Here is a 15004-nt window from a genome sequence, read left to right as displayed (position 1 = left end):
CTGCAGACTCTGAATACTAAGGACTTTAAATTTTATCCTGTAGGCAGTGAGGAGCCTATTCTCTTTAATGATTTTGTTTATCTTCCCATCCAAATATCGAAGTCTCCAAGGCATGGTTCATAGCACTCTGATCTTCTCCAATTCAGTCTTTCCTTTGGAGGTATTCATCTCTTCTTCAAAGATTACTTGTCACTCTTCCATGGAGATATCTTCTCTATATCTGATGTCCCAGATTCCAGGCCTGCTAGATGTAGCAACATGTATATTCCACTGTCCCTCCAATTCTAACATAGTTAAAAGTATTTTTCTCATCCCCCAAAAGGCCTCATCTTCAAATCCCCTCTTCTGTTAGTGTCTTTTTTCTCTTTAAACCAATCTTGAATTTTAGAATTACTTTTCTTTTGGATTCCTCTAGCCAATCTGCATTGTTCATTCCCTGTGCTCCTGTGTATCTCTGTTCAAATGTTACCTTGTCAAAGAGTCTTCCTCTGATCACATTATTTTAAATATTTGAGATAACTCTCTTTCTGACCTAGAATTCCCTATTCTCATTTCCTCCTTTACTTTTCTCCATTGCCCTTGTCCCCACTTGATGTATTATATATTTATTTGTTTATTGTCCATCTTCCCAATTAGAATTCAAGTTCCATGAGGAATTTGATCTTTTGTTCATTGGGGAGTCTCCAGTGGTTAGAACAATACCAGCATATAATAGACATCATGATCTACTCACTAGTTTTTCTTGTGTAGTGTTTCTTTCATAGATCCATTTTCCTCCATCCTTACCACCATCCTAATCCAGACTGATAATTTTTTTTTTCTTTTTTTTTTTTTTTCCAGTATTCTGTAAAGCCTCCTCTAGTTTCTCTCTCTACTCCATTTTCCAAATATCTTTTGAGATTGATCTTCCTTAAAATACTGCTTTGGTTATGTCTTCCTTTCTCAGGAGATTTCTTTTGCTCCCTTTACATATTAAATAGTGGACTGACTAAAGTCCAAACTCATTAGCCTAGCATTCATAATGATCTATAATTCACTTTCATTTTTTTTGCTCAACCGTGTTTCCTATACTGCTCTGCAAACATTTTTTTTTTTCTCCCTGACTGGTCTTCTCACTGCCATAGTAACTTTGCTTTGTATATATCTATTTTACCTGGAATGCTTTCTTTTCTACTTGTGAATCATTGTTATTCAGGCTACATTAAGCAAGGGAAGATTATTTGAAGAAATGCTTATGGACCAATACGCCACCAGGAATCTTCCAGGGAAGGGCTGTTCATCATGCCTCTCTTGGTACCTGCTTTTCTTTTTAAAAACTTTTTATTTTGAAATACTTTCAAACTTACAGGACAGTTGCAAAACTAATACAAACCCCATACAGAGAACTTGAAATAACCCCCACAAAGATACCCCGATACACCAACTTTTAACATTTTGCCCCATTTGCCATATCATTTTATCTAGCCATCTTTATTGATTTATCTGTTTTCTAAACATTTGAGAGTAGGATGTATACATCATGCTCGTGGAATGTACATTTCATAAGAACGAGGATACTGATTCATGTAACCAGCTTAAATACATTTATGTTTCAGAAATTTAACATTGATATAAAGCTTACAGTCAATATTCCAGTTGTTTCAGATGTCCCAATAATGTCCTTTTGGGCATTTTCTCCTCCGTTTTCTTTGTGGTTACCATGGGGCTTAAATTTAACACCCTAAAATATTCTCATATGCTTTGATACCAACTTAACTTCAACAGCATACAAAAACTATGTTCCTTTACCCCTCCAACCCCCGTGTAGTTCTTATCACAGATTACATGTTTATACATTATGAGTTCAAAACCACTGAATTCTTAGTACATAGTATGCATTTGCTTTTTAGATACTGTAGAAAGTAAAAAGTGGGGTTACCAACCAAAAATTTTCATTTATTCATGTGACTTAGATCTGTTGTCTATTGTCCTTTCCTTTTAATTTGCAGAACTCCCTTTAGCATCTCTTGTAGGGCTGATCTTATAGTGACAAACTCCCTCAGCTTTTATCTTGGAATGTTTTATCACTCCCTTACTTTTATTTATTTATTTATTTATTTTATTGAGATTGTTCGCAAACCATATGATTATCCAGAAATCCAAAGTGTGCAATCAGTTGTCCATGGTACCATCATACAGCTGTGCAGCCATCACAATTAATTTTTTTTTTCAATTTTTAGAACATTTTCATTGCTTCAGAAAGAAATAAAGGCAAAAAGGAAACTCAAATCCTGCCATACCCCTAACCACCTCCCCCCATTACTGATTCATAGTTTTGATATAGTACATTTGTTACCGCTGAGGAAAGAATGTTAAAATACTACTAACTGTAGTATATAGTTTGTAATGGGTATATATATTTTTCCCTATATGCCCCTCTATTATTAACGTCTAGTTATAGCGTCATACATTTGTTCTAGTTTATGAGAGAGATTTCTAATATTTGTACAGTTAATCACAGACATTGTTCACCACAGGGGTCACTGTTTTATACATTCCCATCTTTTAACATCCAACTTTCCTTCTGGTGACATACGTGACTCTGAGCTTACCCTTTCCACCACGTTCACACACCATTCATCACTGTTAGTTATTCTCACAACGTGCTACCATCACCTCTGTCCATTTCCAAACATTTAAGTTCACCCTAGTTGAACATTCTGCTCATAATAAGCAACCGCTCCCCATTCTTTAGCCTCATTCTATATCCTGGTAACTTATACTTCATGTCTATGAGTTTACATATTATAATTAGTTCATATTAGTGAGACCTTGCAATATTCATCCTTGTGTGTCTGTCTTACTTCAGTCAATATAGTGCCCTCAAGGTTTTTTCTTCAGACCATTTTTCTTAAGACGGTTTTGTTCACATACCATACATTCCGTCCTAAGTAAACAATCATTGGTTCCCTGTATAGTCATGTATTTATGTATTCAGCACCATCGCCACTATCTATATAAGGACATCTCCGTTTCTTCCACAAAGGAGGAAGAGTCAAAGAAAGTAGAGGAACAAAAGAAAAAGAAAAAAGAAAGAGAAAAAAAAATATGACAGCTAGAAAGCAACAAAAGGAAAGATAGCATTAAACCAAAGTAGAATAAAGGGTCAGACAACATCACCAATGCCAGGAGTCCCATACCCTTCCCCTATGTTCCCCCCTGCCCTCATATGCGTTTAGCTTTGGTATATTGCCTTTGTTATATTAAAGGAAGCATAATACAATGTTTCAGTTAATTATAGTCTCTAGTTTGCATTGAATGTATTCCCCCCAGTCCCACCCTATTTTTAACACCTTGCAATGTTGACATTCATTTGTTCTACCTCATGTAAAAACATATTTCTGCCTTTTATTACAGTTGTTGAGCACCCTAGGTTTCACTGAGTTATACAGTCCCAGTCTTTATCTTTCCTCTTTTGTTCTGGTGTCTCACATGGTCCTAACCTTCCTCTTTCAACCATGCTCACAGTCATCTTTGTTCAGTGTACTTACATTGCTGTGCTACCATCACCCGAAATTGTGTTCCAAACCTCTCACTCCTGTCTTTTCCTATCTGTCTCTAGTGCTCCCTTTAGTATTTCCTGTAGCTCAGGTATCTTGTTCACAATGTCATTGTTTGTCAGAGAGTATTTTAAACTCTCCCTCATGTTGAAGGACAGTTTTGCAGGATATAGGATTTTTGGTTGGTGATTTTTCTCTTTCAGTATCTTAAATATATCACCCTACTTCCTTCTTGCCTCCATGGTTTCTATTGAGAAATCCGGATATAGTCTTATCAAGCTTCCTTCGTATGTGATGGATTGCTTTTCTCTTGTTGCTTTCAGAATTCTCTCTTTATCTTTGATGTGTGTTTTTTTTTTTTTTTTAAATAATTCAATTTTACTGAGTTATATTCACATACCATGCAGTCATACAAAGTGTACAATCAGTTGTTCATAGTACCACCGTATAGTTGTGTCCATCACCAAAATTAATTTTATTTTTGAACATTTTCATTACCACACACACAAAAGTAATGAGAATAAAAATTAAAGTGAAAAAGAACAATTAAAGTAAAAAAGAACACTGGTTTTTTTTTGTTTTTTTTTTTGCCCCCGTTTTTCTACTCATCCATCCATACACTGGATAAAGGGGAGTGTGATCCACATGGCTTTCCCAATCACATTGTCTCCCCTCATAAGCTACATTTTTATACAATCGTCTTCAAGATTCAAGGGTTCTGGGTTGTAGTTTGATAGTTTTAAGTATTTACTGCTAACTATTCCAATTTATTAGAACGTAAAAAGGGTTATCTGTATTGCACATAAGAGTGCCCACCAGCGTGAACTCTCGGCTCCTTTTGGCATCTCTCTGCCACTGAAGCTTATTTCATTTCCTTTCACATCCCCCTTTTGGTCAAGGAGATGTTCTCCATCCCACGATGCTGGGTCTAGATTCCTCCCGGGGAGTCATATTCCACATTGCCAGGGAGATTTACTCCCCTGGGTGATCTCTGACATTTGATAACCTGATTATTACGTATCCTGGCGCAGGCCTATCCAGATCTCTTCTGTTTGGGGTATGCTGCGCTTCTTGGATCCGTAATTATGTCTTTCATAAGAGATGGGAAATTTTCATTGATTATTTCCTGTATTATTGCTTCTGCCCCTTTTCCCTTCTCGTCTCCTTCTGGGACACCAATGACACATACATTCCTGCATTTCATTTTCTCCTTATGTTCCCAGAGACATTGCTCATATTTTTCCATTCTTTTCTCTATTAGTTCTTTTGTGTGTAGGCTTTCAGGTGCCTTGTTCTCCAGTTACTGAGTGTTTTCTTCTGCCTCTTGAGATCTGCTGCTGTATGTTTCCATTGTGTCTTTCATCTCTTGTGTTGTGCCTTTCATTTCCATAGATTCTGCCAGCTGGTTTTTCGAACTTCCGATTTCTACCTTATGTACGCCCAGTGTTTCCATTATACGCTTCATCTCTTTTGCCTTATCTTCCCTAAACTTTTTGAATTGATTTAGTATTAGTTGTTTCAATTCCTGTATCTCAGTTGAAGTGTAAGTTTGTTCCTTTGACTGGGCCATAACTTCATTTTTCTTAGTATAGGTTTTAATTTTCAGTTGTCTAGGTATCTAGTTCCTTGGTTACCCCAATCAGGTTTTCCCAGACCAGAATGGGCTCAGTTCTTAGAAGAAGGCAATAATATCACGTCTCCCTAAGGGTGTGTCTTAGAAGATTGGTGCACCCTGTGAGGCCTCAAGTTACTGTGCTTTTCTGCCAAGCAGATGGCGCCTGTCAGCCTGTAGCTCCAGACTGGTGTAAGGAGGTGTGGTCTGTGGCTGTTTTCCCTCAGGATCTGGGGTCTGGTTCTGAATGGAGGGCGGGTAGTAGAGCTGGGCCCCACCTATTTCCTTTTAGGGAAGATTTGAATAGTCTCTGCCTGTGCTTATCTCCACCTTTGTCTGGGTCAGAGCACTGGGAATTGAAAATGGCTGAGGCTTTCTCCACTGAGCCGAAAAAGGGACAGAAAGCCCCCTTCAAGTCCATGGTCACCCTCTGGCTCTCCAAAGTCAGTTGTCACCAAAAGCCTCTGTCTGCTTGTTGGGGATTCGTAGCTTGTCTTGAGCAGTCCACTCTTGTTAATTAAAACCCCAGATAGAGCTGAGCTGAGCTGTATTCACTTGCTGGGAGAGAGCTGCTCTATAGTACCATGAGGCTTTGCAGTTCCGGCCTTTGGGGGAGGGGGCTCCCGGCTTGGATCCACAGTTTTTACTTACAGATTTTATGCTTCGATCTCAGGCATTCCTCCCAGTTCAATTTGGTGTATGATGAGTGGACGGTCACATTTGTCCCCCTGCAGTTATTCCAGATTATTTACTTATTGTTCCTGGTTGTTTATTAGTTGTTTCAGGGTGACAGACTAGCTTCCACTCTTCTATCTGCTGCCATTTTCTTCCCTCACTCCCTTGCTTTTAAAAGACAGTTTTGCCAGATATAGAATTCTTGGTTGGCAATTTTTTGCTTTCAGTACTTTAAATATGTCATCTTACTGCCTTGCCTCTGTGGTTTCTGATGAGAAACTAGCACTTAATCTTATTGAGGCTCCCTTGTCTGTGGCACATTGCTTCTCTCTTGGGGCTTTCAGAATTCTCTCCTTATCTTCGGCCTTTGACAGTTTCATTATACAATATGTTCCAAGACTCTTCATATAAGTTGAAAATCGTGCATAATAGCGAGCCTCATTATTTAATAAGTATATCTTATTAGAACGTACCTATCACATTTGTTTTATAAATAAGGTAAACACTCTAGTAACAATAAGTAAACAAAATTAATTATAGAAATAATTTTTTAAAATTTCAACCCTCCCCATCTCCCCCCACCCACCAGTGTGCGCATCCCAGCAGCCTATCCTGCCCCAAGAACTCTCTACCCTCTTCTCCCAGGGGAAGAAAGTGGTTGGTGGCCATTGTGAGGCCAGGAAGGTACCTGACTTTGGCCAGCCAGTGATTGACTACAGCTGGGTCAGCGTTCTGCCCCCTCCCACTGTATGCCCACCCCACCACACTCCCTGTCTCTATATAGGGTGTGCATAATAGCAAGCCCCATTATTTAATAATATCTCTTATACAAACTTACCTCTTACACATTTTTTTATAAATAAGGCAAATAAACTCGAGAACAATATGCAAAATTAATCATAGAAATCATTTCAAAAATTTTTAATTCTCTCTCTTTGCCTTTATTTATATTTTTTTGATTGCCATTTGCATATACCTGAATTCACATGTGTCAAGTTTGCATAAAATGAGGGCCTACTGTATTATGTTGTAATATGGGTCTATTTGGGCTTATCTTGTTCGGGGATTGTTAAGAGTTTTTTGGTGTGTATATTCATGTCTTGCGTTAAATTTGGGAAGTTTTCAGACATTGTTTCTGTGAATATTCTCTCTGCCCCCTTCTTTCTTCTTCTGGTACCCCTACATTGCATATACTGGTACACTCGATGGTGTCCCACAGGTTCCTCAGTCTCTGTTTACTTTTTTTTATTCTCTCTTCTTTCTGCTCTGCAGACTGGACGATTTCAATTGTCTTATCTTCAAATTCACTGATTCTTCTTCTGTCAACTCCAGTCTGCTGTTAAACCCCTCTAGGGAATTTCTTTCATTTCTGTTACAGTGATCTTCACCTCTTTTTGGTTCCATGATTTTTATCTTTCATTGAACCTTTGCTTTTTGTCCATCAATCATTTTTACTGATTTCCTTAGTTCTTTGTCCATGTTTTCCTTTCACTCTTTAGATATTTAGGACCTTTTTAAAAAAGTTTTTGTCTTGTCTGTACAAGCTCTGGTCTTCCTTGTTGATGGTTTCTAATTCTTTATTCTGCTTGTTTGCGTGAACCATCATTTCCTATTTCGTTGTACGTTTTATAATCTGTTATTGTAACCTGGACATTTTGCTATTTTAATGTGTTATCATTGGAATTTAGGCCCTAGGGTGTCTGTTCCTTAAGCTTATATCCAGCTGGTGTTACTACAGAGATTTCCTTGAATGCCAGGAGCATTTAAACATTTTTATTGATTCATTTCTTGCCCTGTTACTGCAATCCTTTAACTGTTTTATGAAGCTTTAAGAAAAATGGTTCTTCCAGCTCGTTTGTTGCTTGAAGCTTTGCTGGGGGATGGATGGAGCCTTGGAGTGGCTCACGATACCATCTTCATAACCAAAACTCTTCTCATGGTATCTTAACTTCTCTGTGTGTTTATTTTCTCTTCTAATTGTTCAGTTGTCTATCATTTCTAGTTCAAATTCTGGATGCAGGCAGTCTAGTGAGCTTAGCTAATTCTGTTGTCTCTTTTGAGCATGTCATGACAAGAATTATTAAGAGTCACTGGTCGGTCTGTGAATGGATCCCTCTTGAGCCAGATCCCCACCCGTAATACAATCAGTGACCATCCCTGATTAAAGAACTGGTTGGTGCTACTTGAATAGGTGGCTGGGAATGGAGTAGATTTAGCCACTGGGTGTAGTAGGCACTTGTAAATGGTCAAGTATAATATACCAAATACCTGAACTCTTTGAGAATTCAGCTAATCTAGTCTTTTCTTCAAGACTTAGCTAATCTTTTCTTCTCTTTTTAACTATCTCTGACTATGCAAGCCTGAAGTGCATTCTTCCTCCTTTCTCTTTTATAGCCTTTATTGTTACTTTTGGGACTTATTTTATCTTTGTATTCTTACAACCCTATTAGATTACAAGATCCTTAAAAGTGGGTCTGGGTCTTAGGCATTTCTGAGTCTTCCTCTTGCTTACCCTGTACAACATTAGGAGACATGTCCTCTGAGGTTTCTTATACACATATCTAACATATGTTCAATTGTCCTTCTTGTTTCAGGGTCTTTACCTTCTGCCAGTTTAAAAGTCAGTGTCAACCTGCAGAATGACCCCATCATTCAGAAGTATGGCTCTAAGAAAGTGGGATTGACCAGATGCCTTCTGACTAAGGAGGAAATGAAAACATTTCACTTCCCATTACAAAGTTGGTTTAGATTTGATCTCATATTGATAACAATGTAAGAATATCAGTGAATCATTAAAAATGTTACTGTTGAGAGTTCATTTTTCTGGCTGCTTTCCAAGTGGCTTATTCTTAACTTATGCCATCTTCTGTTAATGAGGAAAATACTTTTAAGTGCAGCATTTCCAAAAGTGTGGGGTGTGTATATCCTGATTGGTAAAGCAATGATTTTAGGTAGTATATGAACGTGACATTTAATAGTTTTGAAATAAATGACAAAGTTAATTCTTTTTCAGTTTTCTTTCTTTGCTTCTTAGTGAACATCAAAGTGAAGTTATTAGAAGTTATTAACATATTTTAACACTTTCACGCATCTTCAATGCTTCTAATCTTCTTTCTACCACCACTTTTTTAAAACTAATAGAACAGGATTGGGCTCAGAGCCTTGGTCAATTATATATCAAGAATTTAATAAAATTGTTTTGGTTTAGTTTTATTTTTTATTATATCCTGTTTACAGCTAGTAATATTGATACTCCATTTATAGTGGTGATATTTTCTTTTTTGAAACTGCTTTATTGACACACCCATTTAAAATGTACAATTCAGTAGTTTTTAGTATGCTTGCAGAGTTGTGTAGCCATCACCCAAATCAATTTTAGGACACTTTCATCACCCCAAAATGTAACCTTGTACCCATTAACAATCACTCTCCACGTTCCTCTCATCTCCCCAACCCCAGGCTGCTACTAATCATTCTGTTTCTGTACACTTGTCTTTTCTGGACATGTCATATCAATGGAAACATATAATTTGTGGTTCTTTGTGTCTGGCTTATTTCACTTAATATAATGTTTTCAGCGTTCATCCAAGTGTAGCAAATATCAGTACTTCATTTGTTTTCATTGCTGAATAATATTTCATGTATGCATATACCACATTTCATTTATATGTTCATCAGTTAATGGACATTTGGGATGTTTCTGTGTTTTGGCTTTTATATATAATATATAATGCTGCTATGAACATTCATGTACAAGTTTTTATGTGGACATATGTTTTTACTTCTTTTGGATCTATACCTAGGATTGGAATAGCTGGGTTATGATAACTGTGATGTTTCACCTTTTGAGAAACTGCCAGACCATTTTCCAAAGCAGCTTTACCATTTTACATTCCTACCAGCAATGAACGAGGGTCCCAATTTCTCCACATTCTTGCCAACTGCTTGTTTTTTTCTGACTTTTTGATAATAGCCATCTTAGTGGATGTGAAGTAGTATCTCACTGTGGTTTTGATTTTGCATTTCCCTGATGGCTGATGATGTTGAACAGTTTTTCATGTTCTCATTGGTTCTTTGTATATCTTCTTTTGGAAAAATGTTCAGAGGCTTTGTGTTTTTTAAATTGGGTTATCTGTCTTTTTATTATTGAGTTTTAAGTTCTTTATATTTTCTTGAAAAATAAATTTCCTTTTAAAATAAATAGAAAAATGGAATTAATAGTTCATATATCATAGAGTTGCCTTGAGAATCAAATGAGTTAATGTACTTAAAGTGCTTAGCATGGTGCTCGGCAAATAAGAGCCCCCAAAATGTTATTTTTTGTTATTATTGCTACTAGTAGTATAATAAGATGGGCAGCAGGTATAGTGTCTCCCAGATTTGGGGATACCTCTCTTTTCTGGGCTCAACCGTACATCTTTTTTATTATGATGAGTTTGAAATTTCAGGATGCTGGGAAATAGAAACTGGTCAAGGTTTTCATACTACCCTTTGTTTCAAGTGAAACAGGATCTCAGCATTACCTTTATTGCTTCAGCCTCTGTCTTAGGTGGGAATTAATGATTCAAGTGCTTTTGGGCCTCTGAGCTGAATGTGCCTGGTTAGTGACTTAGGGTACACAACAGAGAGGGTATGCTAAGCCTATATCTGAACCTCTGTAAGTTAATTTTCAGGCTGTGATTCCAGAAAATGAAGGCAAGTCTAAACAGAAATTTCAGAGAAATCTCCAGGGTTGGGTGGGAGGGGCATGGTGAGTGTTGCTTAAAATTTCTGCCTGTGTGAAATCCATTTAACTTTACTGTGGTGAAATCTCATTCCTACTTTCTCTTGCTTTATATGCGAAAGAAAGATCCATATGCAGTTATTTCTATACGTTATTCATTCTATCTTTTTGTCTACATAGAAAGGGTACAGTAATTTGGGGTTAGCCATATTTTACTTACAATCGCTTTTCTCATAAGAAGGAAAAATTGTTACTTGATAACTGCCAGGAAGTCCAGGTCCCCAAACCCCCCATAGCAACAACCTATATTATTCTTTCAGTATAAAAATAAATGAGTGGGAGAAAACTAAGATGGCGGCTAGGTGAGACAGGGCAAAAAAACACCTCTGTGAAAAACACTAGATAAAAACCAGAAAGTGACTCAGAATACTGGTTACAGCGATGCACCAGCTGGACGAGGTCTGCTAGTATCACAGGGGCCGTGTACTTGGTGAAACCAGGAGTCTGCATTCTGAAGTGAATGAGTAACCTGGCTGGAAGACCCGCAGCCACGCGGCGTTGTGCAGAAGTCAGGGCTTGGCATTTGGAGACCTACTGGCTCTTTTAAAAAAAAAAAAAAGGAGAAACCCAAGAGCGGCTACAGTTGTGGGAGTGGGAACCACGCAGTAAAACACAGCAAGAGGGGACTGGGCTGGCCTCTTGGTGTCTGGCCTGGAGGACAGTCTGCTGCAAATACCCTCAGGGCCGGGGGAATGGACAGGAGAGCCTGAAGCTGAAAGAAACCCCACAGCTCGCAGCTGGCTCCCCAGAGGGCTGGATGAACTCCTGCCCGGGGCCGTGCCCACAGCCCAGAGCCCCGCCAGTTGTCCCGGAGCTGGGAAGGAGGAACTGTGTGAGGAGAAGGGGGGTTGAGATCCCCCATTTGGCCATCTTTGCTTCAGGCTGAGAGCGCCGCTGCACGGCCCGGCAGCCTGGGGCTTCCCTTGAGGGACGGCACGCACTGGTGACATAGCACGGCATTCCTTCGGCTAAGCTCCAGGAGGATCAGGGCTGGGAGGGGGGACCCACTTGGAGAACCTAGGGACGCTACGCCAACTCCGTTGGTTTGTGGGACAGCGAGAGAGAGGGTCTGGGGCTGAACTGAAATGAAGGCTTAGACTCTTGTGGCGGCCTTGAATCTCTGGGAACCTGGGGGATTTGAATATTAAAGCTGCCCTTTCCCCCTGGCCACCCATGCACACGCCCCACATTCAGGGCGGACGGCTCCAGCAATACACCCAAACTGAGTTCTCCAACTGAACCCCACAAGAATCATTTCCCCACACTGTGGAAACAAGGTTGAGAACTGACTTGAGCGGTATAGGTGACTCACAGACACCATCTGCTGGTTAGTTAGAGAAAGTGAACATCACCAAACTGTTTCTGAAAAATTAGATTATCCTTTTTTTTTTTTTTACAATTTGAAAGAACCCTATCAAGCAAAACAAATGCCAAGAGGCCAAAAACAACAGAAAATCTTAATGCGTATGATAAAACCAGACGATATGGAGAATCCAACTCCAAACACACAAATCAAGATATTGGAAGAGACTCAGTACTTGGCAGAATTAATCAAAGAACTACAATTGAGGAATGAAAACATGGCAAAGGATTTAAAGGACATCAAAAAGACCATGGCCCAGGATATAAGTGACACAAAGAAGACCCTAGAAAAGCATAAAGAAGACATTGCAAGAGTAAATAAAAAAATAGAAGATCTCATAGAAATAAAAGAAACTTTTGGCCAAATTAAAAAGACTCTGGATATTCACAATACAAGATTAGAGGAAGTTGAACAATGTCTCAGTGTCCTAGAAGTCCACAGAACAGAAAATGAAAGAACAGAAGAAAGAATGGAGAAAAAATTAAAAAAAATCAAAATGGATCTCAGGGATACGATAGATAAAGTAAAACGTCCTAACTTAAGACTCATTGGTGTCCCAGAAGGGGAACAGAAGGGTAAAGGTCAAGAAAGAGTATTCAAATTTTGGGGGAAAACTTTCCCAACATTATACACAATATAAATACACAAAGCATAAATGCCCAGCGAACTCCAAATAGAATAAATCCAAATAAACCCACTCCGAGACATATTCTGATCAGACTGTCAAATACTGAAGAGAAGGAGCAAGTTCTGAAAGCAGCAAGAGAAAAGCAATTCACCACATACAAAGGAAACAACATAAGACTAAGTAGTGACTACTCAGCGGCCACCATGGAGGTGAGAAGGCAGTGGCATGACATATTTAAAATTCTGAGAGAGAAAAATTTCCAACCAAGAATACTTTATCCAGCAAAACTCTCCTTCAAATTTGAGGGAGAGCTTAAATTTTTCACAAACAAATGCTGAGAGAGTTTGCCAATAAAAGACCTGCCCTACTTCAGATACTAAAGGGAGCCCTACCAACAGAGAAACAAAGAAAGGAGAAAGAGATATAGAGAATTTTAACAGACATATATAGTACCTTACATCCCAAATCACCAGGACACTCATTTTTCTCTAGTGATCACGGATCTTTCTCCAGAAGGGACCATAAGCTGGGACATAAAACAAGCCTCAAGAAATTAAAAAAAAAAAAAAAAATTTTGAATATACTCAAAGCGCATTCTCCAACCACAATGGAATACAAATAGAATTCAATAATTTTTGAACTGTAACTCCACTACTTACTTCCTACATGATATAAAATATACAAACTTTAATGACAAATCAGTGGTTTTGAACTCAACGTAAAATGTGTAATTTTAGACAACTATATAAAGATGGGGGAATGGAGGAGTATAGGAACATAGTTTATGTGTCCTATTGAAATGAAGGTGGTATCAAAGAAAAACAATATTGATAGGGATTTAAGAGGTTAATTTTAAGCCCCACAGTAAACACAAAGAAATTATTAGAGAATATGACCATAGAGATGAAAAGTAGAGTATGGGTTAAGAGAAATGGGAGAAGGGGCAATGGGGAGTTAAGAAATGAGTGTAGGGTTGCTGTTTGAGGTGAAGGGAAATTTCTAGTAATGGATGGTGGGAAAGAGCATTACAACATTCTAAATGTGATTAATCCCACTAATAGAAGGCTAGGGAGGGGGTGGAATGGGAAGATTTATGCTGTATATGTTTCCACAATTGAAAAAAAAAAGTCTAAATAGATGACAATTGAATGCCAAGGATGAACCTGGATGGGATTGGAGGGTGGAGGACAGGAGTCTCAAAGGGACACAGTTGAGACATAAGGAAAAGAAAATATAGAATGTAAGCTTTGTATCATTGTTGAATCTCTTGTTCTTAGCTGCGCTAATGGGATTGTATAAAAGAATGTTCTTATTCATGGGAAGTGTATATGTGAATTACAGTGTTTGTTCAAGGGTGTGAGCAGCTAGCTCTCATATGTTCAGAAGACAGCAATAGATGATGGACGATAGATAGGGAGGGGATAGATAGGGAGGGAAAGAAATAGCGATGTGACACCATGTTAAAGTTGGTGGATTGGGCTATCGAGGGAGAGGGGTCAGGGTATGATGGAATTCTGTGTATGGGGTTAGTATTGTTTTTGCAACTGTTGCTATAACTTTGAATTTATTTCAAAAGAATAAATAAATAAATAAATAAATAAATAAATGGGTGGACAAGTATCCATCAACCAATGAATGGATAAACAAAATGTGGTATATATATACAATGGAATATTATTTAGCCATAAAAAAGAATAAGGTTCTGATACATGTGATAACATGGATGAACCTTGAAGACATCATGTTGCGTGAAATATGCCAGACACAAAAGGACAAATTGTATGATCTCACTGATATGAAATAATTAGATAAGCAAATTCATAGAGTCAGAATCTAGAATTTAGGTTACCAGGGGATGAGATGGGGATAGGGAATGGGACGTTAAGGCTTAAAAGTATAGGGTTCCTATTCAGAGTGATGGAAATGTTTTCATAATACATGATGGTGATGGTAGCACAACACTGTGAATGTAATTAACAGCACTGAAATGTATATCTAAATGTGGTTAAAAGGGAAAATGTTATGTTGCCTATATGGTAGTAGAATAAAAAAATTTTTAAAATTCCGTGGAACTGCACAACCCAGAACCCTACATTAAATCATGGACTATGTAGTTACTAGCATAACTATAAAAGCATGCTTTCATCAATTGAAACAAATGTACCACACCAATGCAAGGTGTTAATAATAAAGCGGTATATGGGAATCCTGTATTTTATGTATGATTGTTCTTACACCCACAGTTTCTCTAATGAAAAAAAAAAAAATGAATGGGTGGAGATAAACTTGTGAGCAGAGTTGTCTCTAATTTTTATATTTCAAGCACAAAGCATAGAGTAGGTACCCAGCAAATGAGGAATTTCCATTTTCCCTAGTTGAATCCAAGAGTGATGCTTGCCATCTC

At 38.1% G+C, this 15004-nt stretch overlaps 1 protein-coding gene across 13 annotated transcripts in view; it reads left to right on the top strand.

The window, feature by feature from the left end:
* REXO5 (RNA exonuclease 5) overlaps positions 1-15004 on the top strand; it is a 68671-nt gene that overhangs the window by 7559 nt on the left and 46108 nt on the right. For all 13 annotated transcript variants that reach the window (XR_005213616.1, XR_005213614.1, XR_005213618.1 and 10 more), the window contains one exon: positions 8421-8564. Coding sequence is in view for 8 of the 13 variants with exons in the window: in XM_037814657.1 (XP_037670585.1) it covers positions 8421-8564 (144 nt within the window). In the remaining 5 variants the exon portion in view is untranslated. The remainder of the gene's footprint in view (positions 1-8420; positions 8565-15004) is intronic.

Source organism: Choloepus didactylus, chromosome 21 (genome assembly GCF_015220235.1).
Source record: "Choloepus didactylus isolate mChoDid1 chromosome 21, mChoDid1.pri, whole genome shotgun sequence".
NCBI classification, from domain to species: domain Eukaryota; kingdom Metazoa; phylum Chordata; class Mammalia; order Pilosa; family Megalonychidae; genus Choloepus; species Choloepus didactylus.
Note: the sequence above shows the minus strand (reverse complement) of the source record. Positions and strands in the feature narration are given on the sequence as shown.